This window comes from Ursus arctos, unplaced genomic scaffold, assembly GCF_023065955.2.
Source record: "Ursus arctos isolate Adak ecotype North America unplaced genomic scaffold, UrsArc2.0 scaffold_11, whole genome shotgun sequence".
Taxonomy (NCBI): Eukaryota; Metazoa; Chordata; class Mammalia; order Carnivora; family Ursidae; genus Ursus; species Ursus arctos.
In genome coordinates, this window is record NW_026622775.1 from 64,805,196 (window position 1) to 64,831,419 (window position 26,224).

The 26,224-nt window shown below is 46.3% G+C and overlaps 1 protein-coding gene across 3 annotated transcripts in view; it reads left to right on the top strand.

Moving 5' to 3' along the window:
* The window catches only part of SCARA5 (scavenger receptor class A member 5), a 117,339-nt gene that overhangs the window by 14,040 nt on the left and 77,075 nt on the right, over nt 1-26,224 (top strand). For 2 of the 3 annotated variants that reach the window (XM_026518936.4, XM_026518938.4), the window contains exon 3: nt 12,475-12,603. In XM_026518936.4, the coding sequence (XP_026374721.1) occupies nt 12,475-12,603 (129 nt within the window). Of the gene's footprint in view, nt 1-12,474; nt 12,604-26,224 lie in introns of those variants that run through there. The other variant, XM_044391192.3, reaches the window with a different exon arrangement.

Here is a 26,224-nt window from a genome sequence, read left to right on the forward strand (position 1 = left end):
CAGTGGTTACAGTATGGAGGGAGTTTAAGGAAAGCTCGCTTCTCATTACTTCTGTTTTCTCAACTGGGAAAGCAAAAGTGAAGATAGAGGAGGAAGTGTGAGACGGGTGTCCAGGGATGAGTGTGTGGATGGCCTTGGAACAGGAGCAAGGCCCCTGGATCACATCAGGGCCCACTTGGGTCTAGTGGTCATGAGCTTAAAGTCAGCCCAGCAAGCATGGTGGCGTGGTTTTCCGTTTCCGCCTATGCTCAGCTATGTGGATGGGACTGCAGAGTCACAGAGTGAGCTCTAACCAGATTCAGTTTTGCCAAGTGTGAGGACGCCAGACAGGGGCAAGGGGATTGAGGGTGTGTCTAGCAGGTGAATAGCGCAAATCATGGAATGTAAGTAGGACAAGGAGGGAAGGAACGACTGAGTGGGGAGACGGGGGGGGGGTTGGGGGGGGTTAGGGGGGTTAGGGTATGGGGAGGCAGTAGGGTCCAGGGTGCAGTCAGGGAGTGCCAGAGTCGAAGTTCTTGAGGGAGCCCCCCTCAGGAAGACAGGAGAGGTGGTAATAATGTGGGACATTTGAAATGGAGATTAATACAGAGTTTTGATTATTGATAAAACCAGTGGAAATGAAATGTGAGCCTCATATGCAATTTTAAACTTTCTAGTAGCCATACAAAAAGGTGGAGACACAGATGAAAGTAATTTAGATACAGTAATATATTTTATTTGCTCTAATATATCCAAAATATTATCATTTTGATATGTAATCACTATACAAAAGCGATTGAAGTATTTCTGTTTTTTTTTCCATGCTGAGCCTTCACGGTCCAGTGTGTATTTTGCATTTCAAGCCCAGCTCAGTCTGGCCCAGCCACATTTCAAGTGTGTCAGGGCGGAGGTTAAAATCAAGAGAGGAAAGGAGGTCAGGAGGAGTTTGAAATGGAGACAGAGAGAGCGAGAGTGAACGCAGAGAGGGGAAGGGTGAGCAGATGTCCCTTAGCAAAGAGAAGAAGAGTGCCGTTGTGATGTGAGAGTCTAAGATAGGGAGGGGAAACGAGAGAGAGAGAGAGAGAGAGAGAGAGAGAGAATATTCTGGAAATAGCAGTGAGGAGCAAAGAAAAACACCTACTGAACCCTTAGGCCAGTTGTATGAGAAGGGGAGGGAGAAAGCCACACTTGGGAAGACAAGGGAAACAGGTTTCAATTAGAACAAAAAGAAGAAAGTGAAAGAACTGTCCAGAGCAGAGGGTGACAAAATTAGAGATTTTTTTAGGTGACTGGCTGGGAGGTTCAGGGCTGCACTGTGGGAAGGTTTCAGTAACTGGGCAGGGAAATGGTCAAAGGAGGGTAACAAAGGCTGTTTGGGGATTTTCGTGGGTGATGGAAAGTCCTGAGGGTTCTGGGGCTTCTGTGGCGCTGCTGGAAGCCAGGACCCAGGGCTCGGTGAGACTCATCCTGCTGGTTTCAGGGCGAAACGGATGGTGAGGCGGTGTTTGTAGGAGGGGTCTTGCCGGCAGCACACACAGTCCTCGGGCAAACTCTCTGCCCGCCAGGGTGGTCTGTGGGCTGGGGTGGGGGCCTCGTCCTGCAGCATCAGGAGCTCTGGAGTTCATTTTAGCTCCTGTGGAGGCGAGGAAGCCAGGGGAGGCCGGGGAGGTGGCCGGGTGGTGAGAAGTGGTCATAGCGGAGTGATCATACGGTGGCCCCCCTTGGGTGAGCATGTGGCACAGGCAGGCTCTGTGCTCGGGGCCTCAGGATATTGTCTCCATTCAACCTCAGTCTATATTATTATCCCCAGTTTGTGGGTGAGAAGGTGAGGTCTTCGGTGAGGTCAATTTCCCAAGGTCACCCAGCCAGTCAGAGGCGGAGCCTAGATTCAAATACACGCCGGCTATTGGGTCCTTAAACCCCACCCCTCCATGCAGCTCATCCCATTCCCTCCTGCGCCAGGCCTTGGGGCCCCTGTAATATCCAGAGCCTTGCTGGTGGCAGTGAGGGCTAGGACTGTGGATTTTTAGAGCTTAAGGTTTCAGAGGTGGAGACATTCAGGGTGATGACGAAGCCAGGGTGGGGCCATGGGAATAAATGGCAGCGATGCAGGAAACAGATGGAATGCATTATTCCAGGAGGTGACACTGGCAGGAAACAGAGATAAATGCAGATAGGCTTGGACGAGAGCACAGGGACACGAACCTCAAGGCGGACCTCGGGTCGGAGAAGTGCCCTGCCCTCCCCAGCGCCCCTGCCCCCACTACCTCGTGGGCTTCTGGCCTGGAGTCTAAGCTCCATGTGCAGATTCCGCCATGGGGGTTGGAAGATATGAACACAGCTGTGAGGACGAGGCCCAGCCCTGCAGACGTGGTTGCTGATTAACAGAAGGCTCCCGAAGCTGACGGGGGCGTGTGACGGTCCCAGCCCCCGTGCCTTCCCACTTCTGCTTCCTGGCTTGGGATCCAGTCAAGTCAAGAAACCCAAGACGTTCCTAGTGCCCGCACAGAAGCCTTGTCTTTAGAAAGTCCTGTTAAGAGAGGAGGCTTCAAGGAGGGAGCTGGCTGCTGGCTTCTCCTGACACCTGGGTGTAGGTTAGTTTCTATCATCCAGCTGTCCCCTTGGGGCGCACAGGGAATCTAACTGGTGGAGGAGGGACTAGGAAGAGAGAACATACTAGAGACCCAAAGGGGGCAGAGGCAGCATCAGATCAGGAGGGGCAGACTGAAGAGAATTACTAAGGGCAAGGGAAACTGAGGACAAGCTTTCCCGATGACGGCCATACACCCCAGTTTGCTCCAACAGTCTGGGTTTATGCCCGCTCTTTCTGCATAGTGGTTAATAGAGCACAATTCGCTCTTAAAAAGTGTCTCTGTTTGAAGGTGATCTCATGGTTTGTCCACAAGTAAAAGTGAGCCTGACCTTGTCCTCCTTGCCCGGTGAGTTGTACTTGGCGTCTTGGTCCTCCAGTCCCGTTCGACCTCCGCATACTCTGCCAGGTGTGGGAATTCATTTCTTCCCTCCAGAATTACGATGACCCCACAGCCTTGACTTAAGAACACCTATTAAGATGTAAATGTAACGTCTTGGGGCGCCTGGGTGGCGCAGTCGTTGGGCGTCTGCCTTCGGCTCAGGGCATGATCCCAGCGTTCTGCGATCGAGCCCCACATCAGGCTCCTTTGCTGGGAGCCTGCTTCTTCCTCTCCCACTCCCCCTGCTTGTGTTCCCTCTCTTGCTGGCTGTCTCTCTCTGTCAAATAAATAAACAAAATCTTTAAAATCTTAAAAAAAAAGGGATGTAAATGTAACGTATGTAGCATTTCCAGGGTGTCCAGGGGGAGTTGGTTTTAACATGTCAGCTTATATTGGGGGTCCCTGAAGGGTGTTGACGGATAAAGATAAGAAGGGCGCTGTCTTGCCAGTGGATGGATGTGGCCGTGAGAAGGGCCCGCCTGCCTGCCTTGCAGATGCCCAGGGCCCCCTGTGGAACCTTTGGTTTGTTGAGCATGCCCTTTCCCTGCCCTCTGCCCATGGTCCTCCTGGTAAAGGAGTTCTGTTTTGTGGTCAGGAATAAGTAAAATCTTTTAAAAAAATAAAATAAAATGTAGGCTTTGTTATTATTCATGTCAGGGTAGGACTGCCATTGAAAAGATGGTTTGTGGGGCCTCGATGGGTCAGCTGCTTAAGCGTCCGGCTCTTGATTTCGGCTCAGGTCATGATCTCAGGATAGTGGCCTGGAGGGAGGAAGTGGTAAAGGAGGTAGTGGTCATATGGCAGTTGAGTGGGTGATCTGCAGATGAAAGTCTTGCTTGCAGGCGAGTTTCTTTATTTGGGCCATCCCTGGGAGGGGCAGTCTCCAGAGTCAGCAAGGCCCTAAGATGTTGATGTGTCAAACGTAGAAACTAGAAAATATGGTTATTAAAAAAGCCTACATAATGGTTTGAGCTACCCAGCAAGTCTGCATTTAGTTTATTAGTCTCATTTAACTACAAATAGCCAATAGATGTTAATTGAGCACGTGCTATATAGGCTAGGACCTGCGGGATACAGAAATGAATCAGAGACCCTGCTCTCCAAGAGCTGACCCTCTGTATTTTGGTTCATTGATTTATGGATACGATTCTGTTCACATTAGTACCTGTACCATAATTGGTCAGTTTCCCAACAAAGCTGTATGCATGATAACTGTTGCTGGTTCCAGGCCTTACCTGGTGACAAGGGTGAGTGGATCTGAGGTCCAACATCTTCACTCAGATCCACTGAACCCCCTTCTGGGGCTCAGCTAGCTCTATTTTCCAGCAGAGGCCACAGAGGCTTCGGGGACACTTCCAGCTCAGTCCTGTACAGGTGGCCTTCCTCTTCTAAACCAGACACCCAGATGGCCCTCCCAGCTCAACTGGGGGAGTTGGGGGAATGAGACAGGGGGTGTTAAATGTATCCATTCCTGCCCTGAGGCTAGACCAATTCACCAGACTGAGGCGACCAGGCAGTGGGAGGGAGGTTCCACTAGTGACCTGGGAAGAGTAGTGACTTAAAACCTAACAGAGCTGAGCCCTGGCTCCCACGTTGCAAACACATCATCAGATGATTTATGTATGACAAGGGGCCAGGAGAAGAATTGGGAATCTTTTCAAGAGGGACCCAGAGCCACTCTGTAAGAAGAGTGTCTTTTGTGGCTGGAATTTAGGCAGAACCCTGAGCCTGCTGTTTGAGTGACTGCATTGACAACATTCCTTCCAATCCACGCACTGTCGTGCTAGGCAAGAGTGGGGGCATCTTCTACTGGCCCAGGACCCACTTCTGCTTCCTGGGGACTCCATGGCCCCTCCCTTCCTCCTGGGTCCCCGTGACCTACCAGCTCACCTTGACTGCCCTCATCTCCCCTCCCACCTGGCTTTCTCTCTCCATTCCTCAGCCCAACTGCAAAATAATATGCACCCCAGCCAGAGTCCCTTCCTCCTCCCACTTTCCTCCTGCTGAAAATAAGCACACAAGCCCTTAATTGTTTTCAAGAATCTTTATGCAGAGTGACTTGGGAAATAGATAGGGGCTGAGAAGAATAACAAATATTGCAGGGACATTGCAAAATTACAAGATAACTCTAGAAGTACCAGAAGAAACTGTCCTAGTTCATCAAAACATCTAAACAGAATTAGCTCTGGCCATCCTGCCTTCCACACGGCTCTCTTTCCTAGAAATAGACGTGAAAGTCTCAGACTCATCTGATCACGCAAAAGACCATGGTCACCTTTGCCTGCCACCCTCACTGGGTCATCTGCCTCAGGGACTCAGGTCTGTGGTTCCACCGGGCACAGGTGACTGGTGTTCACTGTACCGCAGCTGGTGGTTCAGGACCCTCCAGACTTAGGTCAGGTTCAAGTGCAGGTGCATGGCTGTCCCCCACAATATCTCTGCCTCACACCCTCTTCTTCCCTTCACCAAGGGAAAGTAAACAGTAGTGCCCATTAAAGCCAGAAAGGGATGGCAGCTTCAAAGACAGAGGTTATTTGGGGCTGCCTGTTACAATGAACAATGTGAGTGGTGAGTAACCAGAGTGAGGATGATGAAGTCAGCCTTGGGTGGTTTTTAACAAGATCCTTGGATGAGATGAGCCCCGAGGTCCCTCCCAGCAATCAACCCTTATTTCCACCTACTATTTATGAGCTGCGGGACCAAAGAGAACAAAAGGAAAATGACTAAGTGTTCGTTGTTGGTAAAACCGAAGCAGGTGACCATTGAATCACTTGCATCCTGTTTTTTATGTTGTTTAGAACCCGGTTCTTTGAAAAGAAGTAAATACTCATTTTTATCAATTTGTATTTTTTTTTAAATGGGAGGAAAATAATTCAAACCCATAACTCCCTGAATGCTCTAAACTTATGATTAAGACATTGAAAACTTATTTTTTTCGAGGAAAGGTTAAACTGATGATGGGGATAGCTCAGAATGTTTTCCCACGTCTCACAGTTAACAGGAGATGGAGGCAGGCTTTGAACCTACCCCTACAGAGCCCCAACCTCATGCTTTCCCCCCGGTGAGTGTGTGAGGAAATGGGGACCAGAGTTGCCAAGGCTCCCATCCTAGTGTGTCCCTGACACCAGGGACTGTCTCCTGAGGCGTTCTCGGCTCAGCTGTCTGGGGTTGAGTGGCTTAGAGATAACTTTTCCTTTTCTGTTCTTTAACTGTTGCTCCCATGCACCTCCCCACCCTCAGCAGATAGTACTTTAGCCAAAACTCTTTGAGGGGGGAGCGGGGGAAGGGGAGACTCTCATTCCCATGATCAAAAGGAACCCTTCACAATTTTAATCTGGGAATAATAAAGTTGTTTGAGAGGACCTCATTTGAATGTGTCTTATTAAAAAGAAATCAAAATTAAAAATCTAAACTAAGCTCTTATAATAGTAAGTCTTTTCGTTGATTTTCCAAGAATGTGTCTTCACATTCTCTTTTGATATGACAAATGCCTTACTCTAGAACTGTGTATCTCTGAGGCATGGGTGTGTGATCTCATCTAGAATCAGAATCAGAAGGTCCACGGGTGGGGCTTAGGCCCCAGGATGGCTAAGAAGTTCCATGCATGATTATACTTCTCAGCCAGGATTAGCGTCAGTTCAACCCTAATGAATTGCTCTCACAAATTTACCTATGTGGGCACTACGTGGCAATCTGACGTCATGGGTGAGCAAGGAAAGCCAAAATATTGTTTAATTTTAAGATCAAAATTTTGCTCAAAAATATGTTTTTACAGCCAACAGAAATGTATTGAGTATTCTCATAAGACAGGAACTTTGCAGCAAAAATGAATGCCTTACACGTGTCTTCATTTCTGCAAAGAACCGTATTGTGGTTCTGCTGTGTGCTGGTTGATGGGTAGAGAGCAGTCAATGAGATACACCTTGCCCCCAGAGGACTTTTTAGACAAGTTGGCAAACAGGTGTAAATAGACAATTGTGAATAATAAGGTTAGTGTAGCAATGTGTGCAAGGTTCTGACATCGTTCTTTCAGTGGCACCTAATCCCTAATGTTCTACCTTCTAGAGTATTCTTTTTTTAAAAAAGATTTATTTATGAGAGAGAGAGAGAGAAATAGTGCAAGCAAAGGGAGCGGCAGAGAAAGAGGGAGAGTCCTCAAGTCCTCAAGTCCTCTGACTGGGAGCCCAATGTGGGATTCAATCCCAGGACCCTGAGATCATGACCTGAGCCAAAATCAAGAGTCAACCGTTTAACCAACTGAGCCACCCAGGCCCCCCTAGAGTATTCTTAATCTTGAATGTCTAAAAAATTTGGGTTTTCTTCTCTATAAATGAAATCTCCTTCTGTATAAATGAAATCAAATTCGTCTTGCAGGTTGTCATATTGTGATTTAATTACTCTTACTGAAGTCAGCGTTCCTCAGAATGTGGCTATCTACAGTACAGGCATACTCAAAAGGACTTTAAATGATATACAGATGTAAGTTTGTTATTTTAATAGCTAGGGATTTGTTTTAATGTGGAATAGGAAGATACTAATTTTCCACTTACCATGATATGAAATTTCCTTCACAAATAAAAGTTCAAAAAAAAATGAGTGACGAATTAAATAATAGCCCGGAGATACTGGGCTGTGGCAGAATCGTGCAGGCAACATGCAGGCCGAATGTCTGCAGGTGGGGAAACCATCTCTGCTCCCAGATGATCAGGAAACCATAGGCCCCATGCTGAGATGCACAACATCTTCCAGCCTGGCACTCAGGGGCCCACTCGGCAAGTCACTTTGCATTTATTTTTTAGTCTCTATTTGTTTCCTTGGAGCCACTGGCCATGCCCTCTCCAAGCCCCCTTCTTTTGGCTTTCCCATCTCCTGCCAAGCCACCCTCACTTCTGGAGGCCACTGCAAGATGGAAAAACCTTTCGCTTGATTCCTCTAGATCTTGGAAGAGTTTTTTGTTTGTTTGTTTTGTGTGTGTGCCATTTTCTCCCTCGATCCGGTCTTGTGTGCGACCATGTCTGCAAACAACAGCTCTGTTTAATAACTAACAGCTTCGCCTGGTGCTTTGCTCATAACTGTTCTCACATGGAGGGAGAAATTTTTCTTCTTAAAGTCACAGTTTTTAAATTTGTAGTAGCTGTAAATCAGAAGACAACCCTGACGGGAAAGAAACTGGATTTTAGCTCATCTAGGAAGGCCTGTCCTTCTCAGCCCTGCTGAGTGGCTGCCTTCTTTGTGCAGACTCTGGGACCACGTCCCAACACAGAATGAAACACTGTCTCTGCCATGCAACACTGTACTCGTGCGGTCTCTCTATTCCATACCTGCTTCACTCACACCTGTGGAACGGATGCCTGTTGATCTGTCTTCCCCTCAGATGTAAGCATCTGAAGGGCTGCGGCCATTTTGACTTCTCATTCAACAAATATTTTAAATGCCTACTGCATGCCAGGCACAGGGCTAGGAACTGGGAAGGAGGAGGCAACCAGGCCTTCACTGTCTCTCCCTCGTGCAGCTTGTCGTCTTTGCCCTTTATACTGTCTATCCTAAGTGTATTAGTTATCTATTGCTGCATAACAAATTGCCCCAAAACTTAGCAGCTTAAAACAACAAAGATTTATCATCTTCCCGGTTTCTGAGGAAGCCATGGGTGTGCAGGGAAAGCCAAGATTTTGTCTACATTTTGAGATCAAAATTATATGTTTATGTATATATGTGTTTACATATAATATGATCTGGCAGGAATCTGGGAGTAACTCAGCTTGGTTCTGGCCCATGGGCTCTCACGAGACTGCTGGCAAGATCTTGGCCAGAGTGTGGTTATCTGAAGGCTTGATTTGATGGTGCATCTGCTCCCAGGCTCACTCACTTGGCTGTAGGCTGACAGTCTCAGTTCCTTATCATGTAGCTTCTTCATAGGGTGTTCATGACATAGCGCCGGCTTTCCCCTGAATGGGTGTTCCAGGAGAGGGAAAGTGAGTAAGGAGAAGCCACTGTGGCTTTTGTGTAATCTCAGAAGTGACACACTATCACTTCTATGGGTCACACCAACCGAATCCTGGTGGCGCAGTGCAGAAGGAGACTGCATAAGGGGGCAGGGATCATCGGGGGCCATCTTGAAGGCTGGCTACTACAGTAGGGCAATAGATAGTGCGTGGTCGATAAATGCTTGTGAAAGTTTTTACCCCGATAATCCATAAATCAGCACTACTTTTTTTTAAAAATAGACTTTATTTTTTAGAGTAGTTTTAGGTTTACAACAAAATTAAGCAGGAAGTACAGAGCATTCCCATATGCTCCCTGCCTCCACACATGCACAGGGTCCCTCAAGAGCAACATCCCCCACCAGCGTGGTACGTTTGTTAGAACCGATGAACTTACACTGACACATCACTAGCACCCAAAGTCCATAGTCGACCTTAGTGTTCACCCTTGGTGTTGTGTATTCAATGGGTTTAGACAAACAGACAATGATATGTATCCATCATTATAGTATAATATGGAGTAGTTTCACCACCCTAAAAATCCTGTGTGCTCCTCCTATTCACCCCTCCTCCCCTCTAACCCCTTCCTCTTCCAGAATGTGATGTTGATGCATACAGCCTGTGGCCTTTTCAGGTTGGCCTCTTTTACTTAGTAATATGCATGTAAGCATCCTCCATGTTTTGTCTTTTCTTTTCTTTTCTTTCCTTTCCTTTTTTTTTTCTTTTCTTTCTTTCTTTTTTTTTTTTAAACAAATTAGTGAGCATACTTTTTGCCTTGGTTTTACTGACTGTATCATTTTGGAGTGTTTTTAATCTTCCACTAAGCCTAAATAATTTGAATGGTTTACCCAGCTAACATGCTGCTGCCACATTAAATTAAAAAGTCAGTAAATATGTTTTTATTTATTTTTTATTTCATTTTATTTTATTTTTAAAAATTTTTTATTATGTTATGTTAGTCACCATACAGTACATCCTTAGTTTTTAATGTAGTGTTCCATGATTCATTGTTTGCATATAACACCCAGTGCTCCATATAATACGTGCCCTCCTTAATACCCATCACCGGCCTATCCCAATCCCCCACCCCCCTCCCCCTGAAGCCCTCAGTTTGTTTCCCAGAGTCCATAACAGAAGGGGGAATGAACCAGTAAATATGTTTTAAGCAGACTTAGTAACTTGTCTTTCTCCTAAATTGTCTTTTTTCCCTTACAATCACATTCTCTAGCTATCTTGCCAGGATCATTCATTTTCTGCTTGTCTAATGCATTTGTGGAAAACCTCTGTTTGAAATTCTTATATGTACTACCGAAGGCAGATTTTGTTTAATGTACAAAGTTGAGTCTTGCTAAAAAACAAAGCAAACAACAACAACAAAACGCACGAATCTCTCTAAGAAGAAGAGTTGTGTTGTGTGTTAGTTGAGGAAGGGACCTGTCACCAGTGGGTGCTGGCTGTTAAACAGAAGCCTCAGATAAAGGGGAAGGGAACTCTTCTTTCTTGATGGGAAAAAATAGGGCTGTATCATTGCAGTTTGCCCCAACAAAGGCCATGAAGGAAGAGCCCAAGACTGTCTGGGGATAAACATAAGGATAATGGCATTTCAGCATGGGCATCTTCTGATGCTTCATGGCAGTTAGGTGGCCACTGTCATCGGCAGCAGCACTGTCATCATCTAAAGAGGAAGCAGGGCGTAGAGCAGGAGAGCCGGGACAACCGTCAGGATAACAAGAACTCATATTTGTGTAGTATCCCATGCTGTGCCTACCATTCTGACTCTCTAGGAAAACAGCCTTGTCTCTAGTCATTTGCAATCAGGGAGCTAGCAGCTCTCATGAGAACAACAGCAACAAAAGGTGAGACGCAATAAGAAGCCTTCAGATTCTATTGTGTAAAAGGGATAGAACATCCTAGAAAAGGAGACTTAGGGGAAATTGAAAAGATATACTCTGCTCAAGTCTTACTGGAAAAGCAGGTTAACTTTTCAAAATTTGCTAACAGTTAAGGGTTGATGAGAATGCTGTTTGACTTTGTATGTCTTTGCTCCAAATTGTACCTGATGTTTTAAGGAAATATTACACAATAGTTCTACTTAGCTGTTTTAGCAGCAGTATTTTCAGTGAAATGGAGTAAATGAGTGGGAAAATGTTCTTCACTCAACACTACCTCTGGGGAGCCAGGACACCAAGGTGGTTGCTCGTCCTCTCCCTCCCAGTAACCAAACCTCCTGAAGGCCCCAGAGATGGTCACAGTACCTGAGAGGTAATGAGTTGCCCCTGAAACATCTTGCTTGCAAACCCACAGTTGCCAAGGAATTACAAACATTGCGCCATCTTTAAAACACTTTAGAGTATCAATTATTTCAAGCTTTTCTGCTCCCACACCTTCCTCCATGTCTAGCACTCTCCACTTACTCAGCAATGTTGTCCCTCATAGAGAAGGAGAATAAGCATAATAGGGGCATGCATGTTTTGAAAAAAATGCCCTTTATCGATTGCTACCTGCCCTGCTGGGAGTCAGGGCAGGACAGCATCTCTTCCTTTCCACTGTCAGTTGACTTAGCAGATGGAGGTTAGTTGCTTCCGGCCTCTGCACAGACCATCTGAGAAGCCTGCCTTGAAGGAGGAGTCCAGCTGAAAGATGACCAGAAGTCAGGGTACCCCTGTCCTCACCTAGGGTTTGCCACTAACATTTGGCATCCTTTATCTGTAAACTGAAGAGGTTGGACTAAAAGATCCACAAGGTCCAGTAGAACACTGATGTTTTGCTGTCCCGTACTGGCCAGGACCCTGTGAGCCTGGTGTAGTTTCACAGAATGAAGTGACTATGGCTTTCTGTTAATCTAAACCTGTGGTTGCTAACTGGTGGTCAGATCTGGCGCGTAAGTGTGTTTTGTTTACACTCCCTAGTGTTTTGTAAGTTTTTTGTCTTCTATTATTCTTATTAGTTGTTGTCAACACTTTAAAAATAGAGTAATTTCTCAAAATCGCTTCTGGCTTGTCTTGAAAATTCTGTGCCTGGCAACACCTGGCCCTTACTCCTGCATCGCAACCTCTTCCACATTGGGCATGTGCCGTTAGGTTCCCCAGGCACACATGGCCCACTTTGCTCATTTCCATCCCTTCCTGGCCACTGTAGAAGTTAAAGTTTGCAACCCCTGTTTTAAATTTTCTCCATATTCTCTGAGTCCCACAGGACAATGATGCTTTGTAAAGGACACATATTTCAGCCTATTTGCGCTTTCTCTGCTGCTTGGACTGGCTCCAGGAGGGTGGGTTTGTTGGGCACGTGAACTGTGGATATGCCTATCTGGCTTGTTTATGAATGCAGAAGGTGGGAGGAGAGCCAGAAGCTCAAAAGCTTGTCATGTTCTGGAAAGTTCCCCATCGTTACAGCTGCATTACAGATGTGCAGAAGGTGTATGAGAGGTTCCATGTGAACATCTCCATGCATCAGGAAAGATGAGACCAAAAGAAAAAAAACATGCTGTGGGGTTTTCAAGTGTTTTATTTTCCCCTCTTCTTCTTACCCTTATTGTCTAGGTCCATGCCACAAGCGACGAACGGGTGGCTGCTGCACTCAGCTGGGCTCCCTGTCAGCCCTGAAGCATGCTGTCCTCGGGCTCTACCTGCTGGTGTTCCTGATTCTCGTGGGCATCTTCATCTTAGCAGGTAAGCTTACCCTTTCCTGTCGTAGTCTTTAAGGATGCAGCAGGAGGTGTGTAGAGGGCTAGAGCAGATGAGAACTGGAGAGCTGGAGCCTCTGCTCTTCATTTCCACAGTCATAAGCCCAAACACTGCCTCTGTCACCGTGGAAACCATGAAGGAGGAAGCTGGCTGGTCTTTTAGACCAGCACAACTCTTGGCAGCATTGTCCATTTCATGTGGGATGAGGAGTTGGCAGGGGCTATGTGATCTTGGGAAATCTCTGAGTCTAGGAGCAAAGACCTAGCTGCTCCCAGTGGCTTCTTACTTTTCCCACATCATTGTGTGACTTGCGCATCTCACTGGCCCTCCCTGGAGCTCTGTGCTGTGGTTTGCATAGAGCAGGCTAAGACCCTTTTCCTGGGGTGATGAAAATGGTCATGAGACATTTTGCTCCTGAGGCTACTCAGTCATAATAAACCTGCTGCCCTTTTGCAGTTACTGGGGGTGGGATGGGTTTGCCCCAGTCCAGCTGGGTTCTTCTCCCCAGTTTCCATCTGCAAGACAGGCTGGTCATATGCTGGAGTTGGGAGCACATTCACTAGCAAGAAGATGCAGAGCTCATGAACTTAGAAAGGGATCAAATGGAGGACCCCCATGCTTTGAGAAGCCCAGCTCACCACTCACAGGTTACTCCACTGTGATAGAGGTGGTGAAACAGATAGGGACAGAGGTTGTGGTGGTCTCTCCTGACTCCCACCCAGAGGGAGAGGTGCACAATTCTCACCTTTCTCAATGTAGGTATGTATGTGTTGACAAAGGAAAGCCAAGGGATCCGTTTATTTCAGCCTCACCTGTCCTACATGAGTGCCCTACTTTGTGTCAGGTTTCATGCTAGGAGTGGAGTCACAGCTAAATAAGACCATGGGCTTCTTTCAAGGAACTCCCAGTTGGGAGACAAAGCGGAGGCACACAGATAGAACCCTGTCCTAAGGTAGAATGTGATAGGGATGATGACGGGGACTGTGTGTTGACACAACAAACACTGTGGTAATCTAGAAGAGGCGCACGCAGTGGAAGTGGGTGTGGCTTGGAGGGGGGTTGGTCAGAGCAAGGCTGCTGGCCAGGCTAAGATGACTTAGAGTGTCAAGGGTGGGGTCCTTGAGTTAACTCTAGGACAGGGATCTGGAGGTTAAGCACTTGCAGATGACCCTTTGCTGGAAATCGTGAGGCGGATGCCCAGGACCTCACTGGTCTTGTCTCACTTTCTGTCAAGTGAGCATAGTCAGCTGGGCCCATGATGGGATGTTCAATGCTGCCTTCACCTTCAGGGTTCTACACGCAGGGCAAAGGGCATCATTAGGGGTGGTGTCTGTCCCACCATCCATTGACCTGGGGGTTGGGGGGGGCGGCCAACAGCAACAATGAGAGAAAATCATGAGTCATCTCAAGGACCCAGGGATAATATCCAGCCAGAGGATGATTTGAACATGTTCTTGGGCTGCTCAGTGGGAGATTGGGATCTGGGTTTTGTGGTCTTGGCAGCCGCAACCATAACAAATTTCCAGAATTTTTGGAAACTGTTTCAGCCCAGCAGGAAAGCTAGGCTATGGTATTACAATCTCTCTGCTGAATAGGAACTTTTAGGTGACAGAAGAGGGTCTGGAAGAGAGAGCCAGACAGATGGGGACCCTGGGGCAGGTCTCTGGAGCCTGGAAGGCCTGGACATGCATCATCCCTTGGGAAGAGAAGACCTGCCAGGGAAGGAAGGTTCTCTTCTGGTGCCTGGAGGGTTGCCATATGGAAAAGAACAGGCATGTTCTGTGTGGCCTCAGAGGGTAGAAGTAGACCAATGGGCGGATTTTGTAAGGAGACAGATTCCCGTTCAAAACAGAGGAGAGTTCCTAACAAGTAGTGCTCCCTGGCATGACGCAGAAAGACTTTTCTTCCGGGTTAGTCAGCTTGGAGGTTGAATGGGATTTATGATGACAGCCTGGACGTTTCAGAAGGGTGGATGGAACATGGTTTTCCAATCTAACCAAAATGTTGCCATGCTTCCTGAGCTGTTCTGTGTGGAAACCTGGGGACGATATTGGTCATTATGACCACCTTTGAGCCTGAAGTTTCTGGGTACCAGATTGCCTGTGTGGCATGACAGTTTGGGGTGGATAGAATTAATCTGATGAAACAGAGCATCATACTTTGTCTCTTGGCTCTGTGCCATGGCCACTGTCCCCTCCTCAGGTTCTTGTCTGGAAAATCATGTGGGCCTCTGGGAGGGGTTCAGTGAGGGTGGCCAATGAAAAATATAGTCACCAGCTGCCTCTCCCCTAGGGAGGGGACTTAGGAATGTGATAGACAAGTCTATGGGTTTTTTTTTTTTTCAGCTTAGGATATAGTTCTTTTTTTTTTTAATGTTTTTTTATTATATTGTTAGTCACCGTAAGTACATCCCTGGTTTCTGATGTAAAGTTCGATGATTCCTTAGTTGAGTATAACACCCAGTGCACCATGCAAGTCTATGGTTTTTTAAGGAGCCCCTGCCTGACCTTAGGTAGGAAGTTTCTTCAGATTACCCTGACTGAAGACCTCCAGTGATTCTCCTTTTATGAAAATACCGATACAATGGGGAGATTCACGATTCAGTGTAAACCAGAGCTCGCCTGGCCTTCTGTTAGGAGTTCTGCTGTGGCTGCTTCCCCATCTTGGACAGAACATGTTCTTCTTTACCTGCTGAGGTCACCTTGCAAGAGAGGTGCTAAGGACTGAATCGTGCCCCCCTCTTCCAATTTATATGTTGAAGCCCTATCCTTCAGTCTGATGGTATTTGCAGGTGGGGCCTTTGGGAGATTATTAGGTCATGAGAGTAGGGCCCTTATGATGAGATGAGTGCCCTTATTAGAAGAGACAGGGAAGGGAGAGGGAGAGGAGAGGGAGAGAGAGAAAGAGAGAGAGAGATCTGCTGTGTGAGAACACAGAGAAAAGGGGTCATCTGCAAGCCAGGAAAACAGCCCTTACCAACAACTCAATCAGCCCACACCTTGCTCTTGGACTTCCCAGTCTCCACAACTGTGACAGATAAACGTCTGTTGTTTACACCACCCAGTCCGTGGTATTTTGTTATAGTAGCCCAGACTGACTAGAGCCCTGACTGAGACAGGAGGAGTTCTGTCTGAACCCCTCTCAGACTTCAAACCTCCTTGTCGACACAGAGCTCATGCATCCTACAACTGGATGACAAAATCATCCACTGTAGCCAAGTGCCATGTCTGAATAACTGACTAGTAAAAAATGACCGGGGGACACATGCATGCTCTTACGTGTTTCAATATTATGAAATTATAATCTAACTACATAACAATTTTACTCTTATAAAACCTCGCATGAGACTTCTCTCAGTTCCTCTCTTTATCCAAGTATTTGAAATAAAAAGCAAATACTGTACCTCGTGTTTATGCATCATCCTGGCTTCCCCTCTCTGACCCAGCCATCGGGATTTAAATTATTTTCTCAGTTGGGCTTTCTACCCACCACCTACCCACCCATTCCTGACCAACGTCCTCTTAGGCACTTTCCTGATATTCCCACAATATCGCCAGGTTCTATGCACACAGCTTCCCAACATCTCTCAAGGAGGCTGCATCCATCCCTTCTTCCCACCCCCACATTCCTCTAAGACTTTCTGTTTCTTCAACCCATGGTTTATTACCTGGGCTGATGGTTCCATATTATGTTTTTGTTCTGTTCCAGTTTTGGACAGTATCGACCATCAGGCTTAAGTTCATGAACAAGACAGTTGAGATTGGATGGTCATGGGGTTATGAGGTCCTTGGTCCAGCACTTTAGGGTAGATGTGATGGAGTGGAAGTGTTAGAGGAGGTTCACTGTTATACATGACTATTCTGGGACATCACTGTGGTGACAAAGGGTGGTCATGAAGAACAACAACGTCTACCCTTCTCCTGTCAAGACATTACTCAGGAATTTTAATTCCTGCTGTGAAAACATAACAGCAGAAAAGGGAAGTGCAAACATCTCGGTCTCTGATTTTGTGGGAAGCTGGAGTTTTATGGCAACATAGACTACAGAACTGGAACAGAGAGAGTTCCTGTGAAATGGGTTAGGTTAGGTATTGTGGGTTAGGATTTCAACATATGAATTTGGGAGGACACAAATATTCAGTCCATAGCATGGGAATAAAAAGAATCATGAGATGTGATTCCTACTCTGGGAGGGCTTAAAGTCATAAGCACACATACACATTAGGACAGTGTGATGTAGCTAATGCCACGTGCCAGAGGAGCGTCTGCTTACGCAGAGGGTCTGACTCCCAAGAGCTGGAGTGGCTGGACAGAGCCGAACACCAAGTGATCCAAATGTCATTTGAACCAAGCACCCTTTTTTTTTGATCACCTCATTCTAAACAGTTCTTTGACTCTGCAATCAGGGAACAGTGTGCTCAGAGCCCATATGCATTTATATGGCAGTTTACTGATTTCATTATGCATCTCGGAATTAAGAGCGTGATGCCCTTGGACTTTGTTGGGACCACCTGTTTGGAAACAGTGCCATGAAATTCCCCCCTGTGCTCATTGTAGGGGTGCTGTTGAGGACTTTGTCCATTCTATTACACAACGTCGACACATGCAGAAATCATTTTCTGTCTTAGTTGCCGAAGGAGGTATGCTTGCCTTGAAGAATTAGTTTGTTTTCACCTTAAGGAGTCTGTGAATCTGAAAGTAATTAAAGTTGTTTTCAAGAGGCAATTAATGCAAATTGAGAGTGAGCTGTCATCCCATTGCAAGATGTATGAATTTGAAGGTAATTAAAATGAAAACCTGGAGACAGATCTGTGGTCCACCCGCAGCTACTGTATAGAATTTCCAGAAAGCATTTTTCTGTTAGACTCCTTCCCATCTCCATTTAGCATCTCTCACCCGTTCTTCTTTTATCTTGTTTGCATCTACTGTTACTGTATTTTCTGTATCCGTGTAAACTGCCTTAATTCTTTTTGGAACAAGGAAGGGCATTACACATAATTTAAAAAAAAATTCTGCCTACTCTCTTCAATTCTGCAAATGCATGATGTTTTAAAATATGCAAATGTTAAGTGAATGAACGAATGAATGAATGATGACAAAGACATGGAATCTTGGAGGGGGATCTTAATTGTGGGGGGAAATAGGATTATTTTAGGTTTAGTCAAGTCTCTAAATGGCATGGTAAATACGGAATCACCATTCAAGGACATGTGACTGGTGGAAGAAGTAAGTGTATAATTAATTATATTATTACACATACATCATAGTATATACTGTGTTGGCATTATAGCATTTAGGGAGAATAGTAAGGCAGGCAGCACCATGCAGTACTGTATACTGAGTAATGCCATGGACTTTGAAGACAACCTGGCTGGGTTTGAATCCCCTCTTCTCCCATTACCAACTATGAGACGTTGACCAAGTTACTTGATCTTTCTGTACTTGACTTTTGTCATCTGAAAATGGCGAAAATAAGTATGCCTGGCTCATTGGGTTGTTATGAGATTTAAATAAGTTAATATATCGAAAGCGCTTTGAAAAGTGGCTCCTGGCACCCAGTACACACGCTAGAAGGAGTACTACTGTTATTATAGCAGGAGTACCACCACTACTATGAGTATTATTACTCTTGGTTTTTTTCCCTGGTTTGCAGTCAATTAAGCTTGATAGTGGGAACTGAGAGTCAGAAAAAGCTTGGATTTAGTCCCAGCTCGCCCATTAACACTCCGTAATCTTGGGAAAAATCAGTCTGAACCTTAGTACACTCCTTTGTAAAGTGAGCAGGTTGGACTAGGTGAGTGTTTCCCAGACTTTTTGACCATGACCTACATGAATGAATTTCACATCACAACTAGTTCACACATCCACTCATAACCTAACTAATCCTAAATGTGTGATGGATGCTGATGATTTTCTAGTCTATTCTATACTATTCATTTTTTTAAAAAAATATTCATAACCCATATGTTCATGTCATGATCTGCAGATAAGATACAATTCATAGTCTGAAAAACAACGGGCTCTGTGTATCTTTTAACCATTCTAAGTAAACAGCTACAGATAAAGGCTTTGAGGGGAAACTTCTGGGTTCACATCTGGCCTGTGCCACTGACTGGTTCTATAATCTTGGGGCAAAAAATTCAACCTCTCAAATCCTCAGTTTTCTCATCTATCAAAGGGGATGACAGTGGTATACCTACCCCGTAGGGTTGTTGTAAGGATTAAATTAATGAATTCATGAAAACTCTTAGTGCCTGGCACATAAGAAGTACTCAGTAAATATTAGATATCATCATCATTATTGCTGCTATTTAACAATATTGTTTTTACCATCATCATTAGACAATCAGAGGAATTTTGCCGTCAGAACAGCAAAGGGTTAGCAGCCTGCTTGTTTAGACTGAGCACCCAGTGGTTTTGTCTATAAACAGAGAACTTGGTGTGCTTGGTGTGGTGAGAGGGCGTGCGCCCATAGCCCACACATTTCTAATAAACCCACAGGGGAAGCCTAGAGCTTCCTAGAGTCTGAGGGATCCTGGACTTGCCATGACAGTGCAGGGCTCAGTATGCCAAAAAACAGGATCGGGTTTCCAGCACTGCATCTCCTTAGGGGAGAGAGGGAGCAAGATAGCTCCATGGGCCGTTCCCACCCTCAGCTCCAGGGAGCTTAGACTTGGAAGGGGTCTCAGAGGACATCCTGTACGACCTCCCTCCCTCCGGGGCAAGAATGTCCCTCCTGACTTCCCAGACAGATGAGGTATTGCACATCTACTGAAGAGCGGCCGCTAGTGATAGAAACTCTTGCCCAATCTTCCTCAACTATCCCACGCAGGCTGTTTCTCGCTCCTCTTGCAGGACAGCTCATAACAACGCTCCCTCCTCATCCTCATGGCTGTTCTTCAGCGAGTTGAAAAGAGGCTAAGCAAGCCTCGTTCTTTCAACAGCGGCTCTTTAGATCTGGTTAGGAGACGTTCGTGTGTGTGTGTGTGCGCGCGCGCCTGTCTTCACACTTGCCACATGATACTGAAATCATCGGGTTATGTACTGCTCCCCTTTGTAGTCCGAAACAAAGCGCCTTCATGGTAAGGTACCGTGTCGTGTTCGTCTTCATGCTCCCAGTGCCGGACATAATGCTCTGCACATAGTACGTCCTTAGCTCATGTTTGGCCTCCATGTCATGGCCAGCCTCCCTCTCCATCCCTACCAAACAAGCTCCAGGTTTCGTGGAAAACAAAATTAGACACAGCACTGTTGGTGTGATCTGGCCAGGGCAGGGTGTGCTGGGCTGTGGCTATCTTTGATCTGGACACTGCACGTATGCTGATGTAGCCTAAATTTGCACGAGCCTTCCTCGTGCTGACTCACAGTAACACACGACACCACATCCAGATGATGGGATACTATGCAGCCATTAATAATCATGGCCGTTCGCCAACCCCAGATCCCTTTCAAAGGAAATATCGCCTAGTGGGGGCTCCTCCATCCCATGGCAGTTCAACTGGCTTTTGTTGGTTTTGTTGTTGCCTTAACTTAAATGCAGATCTTGTTAGTAATCCCAAGTAAATGTCATCACACCGGGTTCTGCCAAGTATTGCAGCCTGTTGGATCAGTTTGAATCTGGATTTGGACATCTGTCATTTAGCTTTCCCTTTCAGGCTGTGTCATCGGTCACATCTGAGCCAGTATCCCAATGCAGTCTCCATTCCATAGCCTGCTGCCACGTGTACAGGATATGACCAAGGGCACACCAGCCCATGCACACATTTTTTTGTCCTGTGAGGTGGGATCACCTCAAAGACTCCCCCACCAGCCTTTTTCCTTCAACCTAGACCCCACACATCTGAGACACTACCTTTCCCCCCCCGCATCCCACCTTGGCTGTGTGAGCCTTCCCGAGCCATCAGCGCTTCCCCAGAAGAAGGGACCCCAGACTCTCCGTAGCTCCAGGCTAGTGGGAGGGAAAAATAGGAAGAGAATTTTGACATCCTGACTTCTCCACAAAAGATTCCATGACCCAGGATGAAGAATCTGTCATACCTCTCTTACTTACGTGGATGCCTCTGACCACCCCTAAGGTGACGGAAGTGGGCATGAGGGAAAGTCCCCTGCGAATTTGACATTATGTTCTCTGGGTCTTCATTCAAACTGTTACAAAATAAGGTAGGACAGTGCAGAGGACCTATCTCAGCTACATCTCCCTGGAATCCTTCCTCTAGACAAAGGCCTAAATCTAGCTATTGCCTGTTTTTGCCAATAAAGTTTTATTGGCACACAGCTGTGCTCATTCATGTATGTATTGTCTATGGCTGCTCTCGTGCTGCAGCGGCAGAGTTGAGTAGTTTAAACAGAGACCACGTGGCCTAATAAGCCGAAAATAGTTTCTCCCTTGCCCTACAGAAAAGGTTCGCCAGCATGCCTTTAGGTTTATACTGACCACTAAGTAGCCTTTTAATCTTTCACCTCTGGATTGTGCTTTATGGTTTTCAAAGAGTTTTTGCATATGATATATCATCTAATTCGCCTAACAATTGAAGGAATCCAGAAAAGAGTTCATAGCGAATCACTGAAGAAAACTGAGACTTAGAGGAGTTGTGCGTGCTGGCTCATGGTCCCACAGCAGGGGAGTGGAACCTGGACCTCGGATGATAGGATTGTGTGAAGTCAGCACTTCTCTTACCCCAGTCTCCTGCCAGAGGCATTATCTATGGTCCAGTGGCAAAGCATCTGGGCACTGGAGTCAGCCTGCCAGTTTATAAGTCTTGGCTTTCCCACTTACTGTGTGCCCTTGGGCAAGTTATTCAAGCTACCTGAGCCTCAGTGTCCTCATCTATAAAGCAGAAGTGATAACACTCCCCACTTCTAAGCGTCATGATGAGGATGAAATGAGTTCATCCATGGAAACTACTTATAATAGTCTGTGGCACGTAGTAGGAATCATCAGTGTTTGTTAGGTGATTATAACTGAATACAACTCTCTCCAGCAGTACCATAATCCAGCCCTCATTTCACCATGCTGTACAGGGAACATCAAGAGAGACTTGTCAACTGCTTTGAGTTCTGTCCAAGGAGCCAGGATTGGAGGAAATTTTAGAGGCACTGTGAACCCAGACTGTGCTAAGAAAATGAACTTTCTTATTTAAGCAAAACTAGATGGGAATGGGCTTGATTTAGTCTTTTGCTTTCTTCTGCAACTTACATTTCCCTCGTCATGGCTCAACCTTTGTACTTTCAAAACCTGCCTTTCAGTCTGCCTTGTGGTTCTATCTTCTGGTTGCCTGTGCCAGACCTATCAAGTAGATGTTGTCACTAACTGATGGCTTTGAGCTTGGGCTGGGATGGAAGCCGAGCAACCCACAAGCTCTTGTTCTCCACCCTGTTGGAGAGAAGATATACACTCTCCACATTTCTGTTAGGATCTTGTAGGCATTGTGCATTTTCTGCCCCTGCCCAAGGGCTTAGAGCTCTCTTGCATCAAATCCAAAACCGCAAGCATTTGTCGAGAGCCAGTAATGTGCCTGGCGCTGAGACACCGGGAGATATGAAGAGAACTAAAGAGAGGTCCCTGACATAAAGGTCTTACCAACAGGAAGAGCAGATGTGAAAAAATAAAAAACAACCCTATAAAACATGGTGCAGTTCAAAAAACAGATGGTTTAAAACAAGGCAAACCTGAATTCAGACAACAGCTTGATCACTTATACGTTGTGATCTGGGGAAATTATTTAATCCTCATTAAAAAAAGCAAACATTAAAATGGGGGCAATAATGATAACTTGCCAGTATTGTTGACGATTCACTGAGCTAACACATAAAGTGCCTTTCACAATGCCTGGCTTATGCCAGGGGCCCAATGAATGTTTCTCTGTAAATTTCAAAAAAGAGGTACTAACATATTCAAAGAAGTTCTGATTTAATTCAGGGAAGCAATCCATTGGTCTCCTATGAAGCTGTGCTCCCACCTGCTTCACCTCTAAATCGTGGAGTAACTAGGAGCTCAGTCCTTGGCCTTCTTCCCTTCTTTGACTGAGCTCTCTTGCAGGTGTGCTTCATCAAATTCCACCATATTTCATCTCTGTCCTCACTACTAACTTTTGCCCCAAATCTCAGACTACCTACTTGTGCTGTTCCCACTTGGTTAGTCAGTAAGCATCTCAAACTCAACATGTGAACAGAACTCTTGATTTTACCTCCCCAAATTGTTTCTCCCCAATTCTTCTCCATCTCTGTAAATGACACCATGATCTGCCCAGTTGTATTAACCAAACACCAAGGTATCCTTCCAGATTTCTCTCACCTGCCTCCTGTGTTCACCCCATCAGCAAACCCTGATGGACCCCATCATCTTTCACCTGGACCCCTCCAACTGCCTCCCAATTGTGGAGAGTTACCAAATAAAAATACAGGATGCCCTGATAAATTTGATTTCAGATAAATGATGAATAATTTTACAGGCCCAAGAGGAAGGATAGCAAAGCAGAGGGTTTCTCACATAACCAGCCACTCTCGAGTCTGTGGGGACACTGGTGGTGGTGGTGGTGGTGGTGGTGGTGGGTGATGACCCTCCCTGTCTCTGTCTGGTGCAGGAGAGGCTGGTGGTGGTCCATTGCTGTGGCCTCCAGATAGATGGGGTGTTTGGTCTTATTAAAATAACTTCCAGGTTCAGTGCTGCCTTCCATTTCTGAGAAGTCCCTCAGAGATGGGAAGCCTGCCTTCTTGGCCCCAACTGCCCTTCCAGCTGGCAGCCCCATGCGGTCTGTTGGCTGCCACGCATCCCCAGGCTCCTGCCCTTCCTTGAGCAACTTTGCAAGAGCCCCACATTCCCCGAGATCCTTTTTAGAGCAATCCAAGGGATATAGGGAACTTAAGTAGGTGGGTGGGAAACCCTTCCTGCAGTCCCATCCCACAGCCTCCCCTCCGTGGGAAATCCAAGAAGAAAGGCAGGCCCAGGCTCCGCTCCAGCTCAGGGGTCATGGGTGGTCTCTCCCAGTGGTCTCTCGCCATGCTTCTCTCTAATGAGAGCACCTGTCTGAGCTCAGCTGTCATTTAGTAGGGCAACCTGGAGCCAGCCCCCCTCGTCCCAGAGATCCCCAACTCTAAGATGGGTCTTTGGAGCCCCCTCCCCCACTTAGCACATGCATGGATGTGGGGAGGGTATTGAAGGTGTCTGAAGTGACTCCTAGGAGGCAACGGTGATGGTTCCCAGAATGGGAATCAGGGGATTCATATAAAGCCACCCTGAGTCACCCTGGGAGGGGTTTCTTCTGCACAGCGCTTTGTTTCTCCTTCTTGCTGTTGTCAACAATGAGAAGGCCAGTTGTCCTCTGTGCAACGTTTCAGCATATTATCTGCCAGAGTTTTGGAAAAACTGCGTCTTTCCGGGAGGAGTCTGAGGAAAGGCATCTCTTATTTACCCATTAACACTTGTCCCCTGACCATTAGCTGGGGTCACTGAGCACAAATAAACAAGCAGATGGCCTTAAGGAAGTCAATGTCCTTTCAGGATCTATAAAAGCAGTTTAGATCCTTTGGCTCAGAAATGCTACTCCATCGGCCTGAAGGAAATGATTACAATGAAAGAAAATGACATGTATATAAAACTCTTAGCAACGTTATTCATGATCACTCAAAACTGGAAAAAACCTAAATGTCCAAACTTAGCGGGTTGTTTAAATTATGACAAAACAACACAAAGGAATATTACATAGCCATTCCAAATGCTAACTAATAAGCAACATGGGAGAGTGTTTATGAAATAATGTTAGGGGAAAACAGACTGCCCTTTTGCCTGCGTGCCCTCGGAGTGCAATATGCAAGCAGATATGTGTACAGAAGGACAGAGGGGGGACTGGGAGGAATGGAAACCACTGTGGTGGCGTGAGAGGCTTATTGGTACACATTCTTCTCTTTCAATTTCCTCTAATGTTCGTGTTTTAATAAAGACACCCTTTAAAAAAGCCACAGGAATCCTTCTGTAACCCTGAGAACATGGCACCTAGCATAGTTTTGACTGTCCTGGAACCACCAGCCCACCCTCAGGTGGGGCCGGCAGGTATCTCCTCATTTACTCCCCAAATGTGTGCATGCGCTGCCCCGACTTGGGTTTGGAGGGCTGCCAGCAGAGGTTCCCTCAAGTCCATGACCAGAGGACACTCCTGCCACAGATGGAGAAGCTGGGCAAGTGCCCGAGGGGCACGCAGGAAGGGAGAGGCCAAATGACAAAGGAAACCAGAGCTGGAAAGGATTAGTCCTCGCCTCAACTTTGTAAATGAGACCAAGGTGGGGGTAGGGAAGTGTCCTGCTCCTTGTTCCCCTTGCCTCTGTAGCTGATGGGGACTTGCGTCTCAGGCTCTAGAGACCCCCAGATTCTTGATCCTCTGGGAGGCTCTGTCTTCCCGGGCACCCTCCTCAGGGGTCCCAGCTGTCACCTCCACCCAGACAGATGCTTTCTGGAGCATCCCTTGGGTCTTGAAGCTCAGTTCTTGGAGAACTGATTATTTCTTCTAATAACTTCTACCTTCTTTGGGGGTGAAGTCGTTATTTCAGGGTAATGGGAATAAAGTCAAATGCTCCAAGTTTCTCTTTAAACTGGTTTTCTTTGTCTTTCTTCCTTTCTTTTTGTCTTTAGCTCCCTGTCCCAGCTTTATTGAGCTGGGACAATTGATCAATAAAAATTATATCTATTTCAGGTGTACGATGTGATGTTTTGTTTACATAGGGATTACGAAATGATCACCACAATCGAGCTAATGAACATAACCATTACCTTGCATACTTACGATTTTTGTGCATGTGGTGAGAAAACTTCAGATCTACCCTCTTAGTAAATTTCAAGTATACACTACATATTGTTAACTATAGTCACCAGGCCGTGTGTTAGCTCTCCAGAACTTACTCATCATGGGTAACTGCACCTTTGTACCCTTTGACCAACATCTCCCCGTGTCCCCCACTCGAAGCCCCTGGGAGTCAGCACTCTGCTCTCTGTTCTTATGAGTTTGAGTTTTTTAGCTTCCACCCATAAGTGAGACCCTACGGTATGTCTTCCTGTGTCTGACTTACATCCCTCAGCATCATGTCCTCCAGGTTCATCCGTGTTGTCGCAAATGGCAGGCTCTCCTTCTTTTTTACGACTGAACAATATTCCATTGTATGTCAGTACCACATCTTCTTTATCCATTCATCTGTCCGCAAACACTGTTTAGGTTGTTTCCACGTCTTGGCTATTGTGAATAATGCTACAATGAATATAGGGCTGCAGAGACCTATCTCTTCAAGTTCCTGATTTTATTTCCTCTGGGTATGTGCCCAGAAGTGGGATTGTTGGCCCAGAAGGTAGTTCGATTTTTAAATTTTTTGAAGAACCTCCCTAAGTTTTTTTCCATAGAGGCTGCACCAGTTTGCATTCTTATCCGCTGTGCACAGGGCAGATTGTTTTTTTCTGACCACCCCCCCTACATGCCCACTTCATTCCATGTTAGGGGCACACCTCAGTGTTGTGACATGTGTCTCCTAATACTTACCTGCTTTTACAGCTTCTGCCACCTCGAGTGAATTCTGAGGACTTCAAGTTCCTAATTCTTTCCATATGGGCCACTGCCTTCTCAAGC